Source organism: Sinocyclocheilus anshuiensis, unplaced genomic scaffold, assembly GCF_001515605.1.
Source record: "Sinocyclocheilus anshuiensis isolate Anshui unplaced genomic scaffold, SAMN03320099.WGS_v1.1 scaffold942, whole genome shotgun sequence".
In the NCBI taxonomy this organism is placed as follows: domain Eukaryota; kingdom Metazoa; phylum Chordata; class Actinopteri; order Cypriniformes; family Cyprinidae; genus Sinocyclocheilus; species Sinocyclocheilus anshuiensis.
This window is the reverse complement of record NW_015536531.1, coordinates 24152-26514: the sequence shown is the minus strand read 5'-3', so window position 1 is coordinate 26514 and position 2363 is coordinate 24152. Positions and strand designations below refer to the sequence as shown.

Sequence of the window (2363 nt, the reverse complement as noted above, 5' to 3'; positions counted from 1 at the left end):
ATCTCAGTTAGAATATACCTGTCCTGAGTGTAAATTGGCCTTTTGGGGGCTCCATATCATTTAGGCATGCTTCTCACCCTGGGTCAAACGGCGGCTGGAGCTTTGGAGTCTTTTAATAAAACATCTCACAATGTTCATGCATTACCGCCAAGAGCAGGGGCTGCCGCTACTCACAAAAAGAACACGCAGGGAATAGAAAAAAAGAAAACAAACAACAAACAATGGCAGGCTGTTGGCCCTGACTCTACTGGCAAGATGAAATACAGTAATACAAGTGACACTCTTTAGAGCAGAGCATCTGCTCCACCTATTCACTGCAGGATTTGATTAAATCAAGAGGAACATGGACAGCCATTCCCCTAGTTCAAGTCTGGCCCATGGGTCCACCATGTGGTCTGAATGTTTTTTTTTTCTTCCTTTCATAAAAAGGTAACAAGATTTGATCTCTGCATTTACATTTTACATTACATTGGCATGAACAAGAGTGTGAACTAGGCCAGTACACAGAGGCTAACCAATCATAAGAGAGGTAATTTACATATACTGTGTACTGTCTTAATGGTACAGTAACAACCTGTTCAGTTCTAGGGGTCAAAAAGAGCGTTGTGTATTGTGTAAAATTAAATTGGGAATGCTTTTGGCTCAATAAACCTTACACATGGACCACAGGAAAATAACAGATAACAGAAAAGTGCAGAAAAATGGCTTCTTTAAAATGCAAGTTACACATCAGACAGGACTCGCTCTGTGGATTTTGCTGAAGATCTCATAAATAAATTCTATCTGGCCCTGCATTTCATCCTTACAATATGGCAGTTATAACATGTTATAATTAGGGTTGGGTATCGTTAGACACTTTCCGGTTCCGATTCCGGTTCCAGTTTTGCCTAACGATTCCGGTTCCATTTAAATGAACAATTTTTTTTTTTTTTTTTACACTATTTTACCTTCATTGAATGTAGTGTTGCTGGAAGGTAGCAAGTAATGTTGAGTAATGCTAGTTCATCAATCACATGTGCTTCAAAGTTGATGTTTTTTACACTATCAATAACATTTTGCTGTTCAAGCAGAAATAAGCTGGTTGGCCAAATAGTCCCTTGAGGGCTAAGACACTTGTTAATTTCCCTAAATTAATGAAATATTAACTGTTATACTTATAACCATGTATACACACACTCCATAAAGCCCCTATTTTACAAATAATAATGCAATCAGGAGATGGTGTGATGCAATGAGTGGTTTCCACATTTTTAAACATTTAAAATGCATGAAAACAACGTGCAGAGTTATCAAAGACGCGAGTGCGCATACAGTCATGGAAAACGATGTGTTCGGCAGTTAAAGACGCGGCGCGTCTGTGGAGTGCGCGTCATGGGAAACAATGTGCTCAGTAATTAAAGAGGCAGGGTGGCGTTTCGGTTATTTGGTTTGTGACATCCTTACGGGAAACGCCGGCGCAAGGCTGCTCGCAGCGCTTGGTCACGTGTCGCAACAGAACCGTTTTCGGAACCAAAACTCAGAAATTGCTTTCTGGTTCTTTTCAAAAAAACAGAACCAGTTCTCGGTTCCCAACCCTAGTTATAATATAACATGGTTCAAATAAACACCCCTGGGAAGGTGTGAGCTGTTCTTTTGTCTTTCAAATGCTAATAATCCTCTTACTTTTGTTTTCTTTTTGAATTCTTGCATTTAATGTGTAAACATGGATAAAGTGAAGCACAAAGAGCATTTCCTGGAAAAAAAGGTTTGTTTTTTTCGGTGGTATTCAATGTTATGGCACAAATGCTGTTTATATAGTTTAGCTTGTAATGAACCCAGAACATTCCTTTAATGAATGAGTAAAGGTCACAAATCTAGTTAATGTATACGTGACCGTGACTGGACACTTGCCATTCAAGCAATGGACACCAGATAGCAAAGGCAACTCAATTTCAAGTCTTGCTTACCTGTGATATTGAAGCTGGTCAAGTTGCCTTGGTACACAAAAGTATTGTCTTTGTAGAGGATATATTGGGTGATGATGCCATTGGGTTTGAGTGGAGGGTCCCAGTGGACAGACAGAGAGTTGGGGTAAGAGATTGCAGCAGGTAAAGGAACCTCCTCCGGAGCTATTAAAAATAAGACATTAATAAAATGATCAAACAGTTAATTACACATGTTAACTAGTAGAGACAGCAATGCATAGAGACTTAAGTAATAAGCAAAATAAAAAAATAAAATAAAATATGATAAAAATATGAAAATCTTTTATTATTATTAATTATTTAACAGATTAAATAACAAATAATAATAATAAATATTTTCATATTTTACAATGTTTTAGGACTAATTATATAAAATTATATATATATATATATATATAT

At 37.2% G+C, this 2363-nt stretch overlaps 1 protein-coding gene across 1 annotated transcript in view; it reads right to left on the bottom strand.

Annotated features, from left to right (window-relative positions):
• Nucleotides 1-2363, bottom strand: part of LOC107694925 (usherin-like) — a gene marked incomplete at its 5' end in the record, with an annotated part of 173335 nt that overhangs the window by 148808 nt on the left and 22164 nt on the right. The window contains one exon of the mRNA XM_016494643.1: nt 1947-2108. Coding sequence (XP_016350129.1) covers nt 1947-2108 — 162 coding nt within the window. The remainder of the gene's footprint in view (nt 1-1946; nt 2109-2363) is intronic.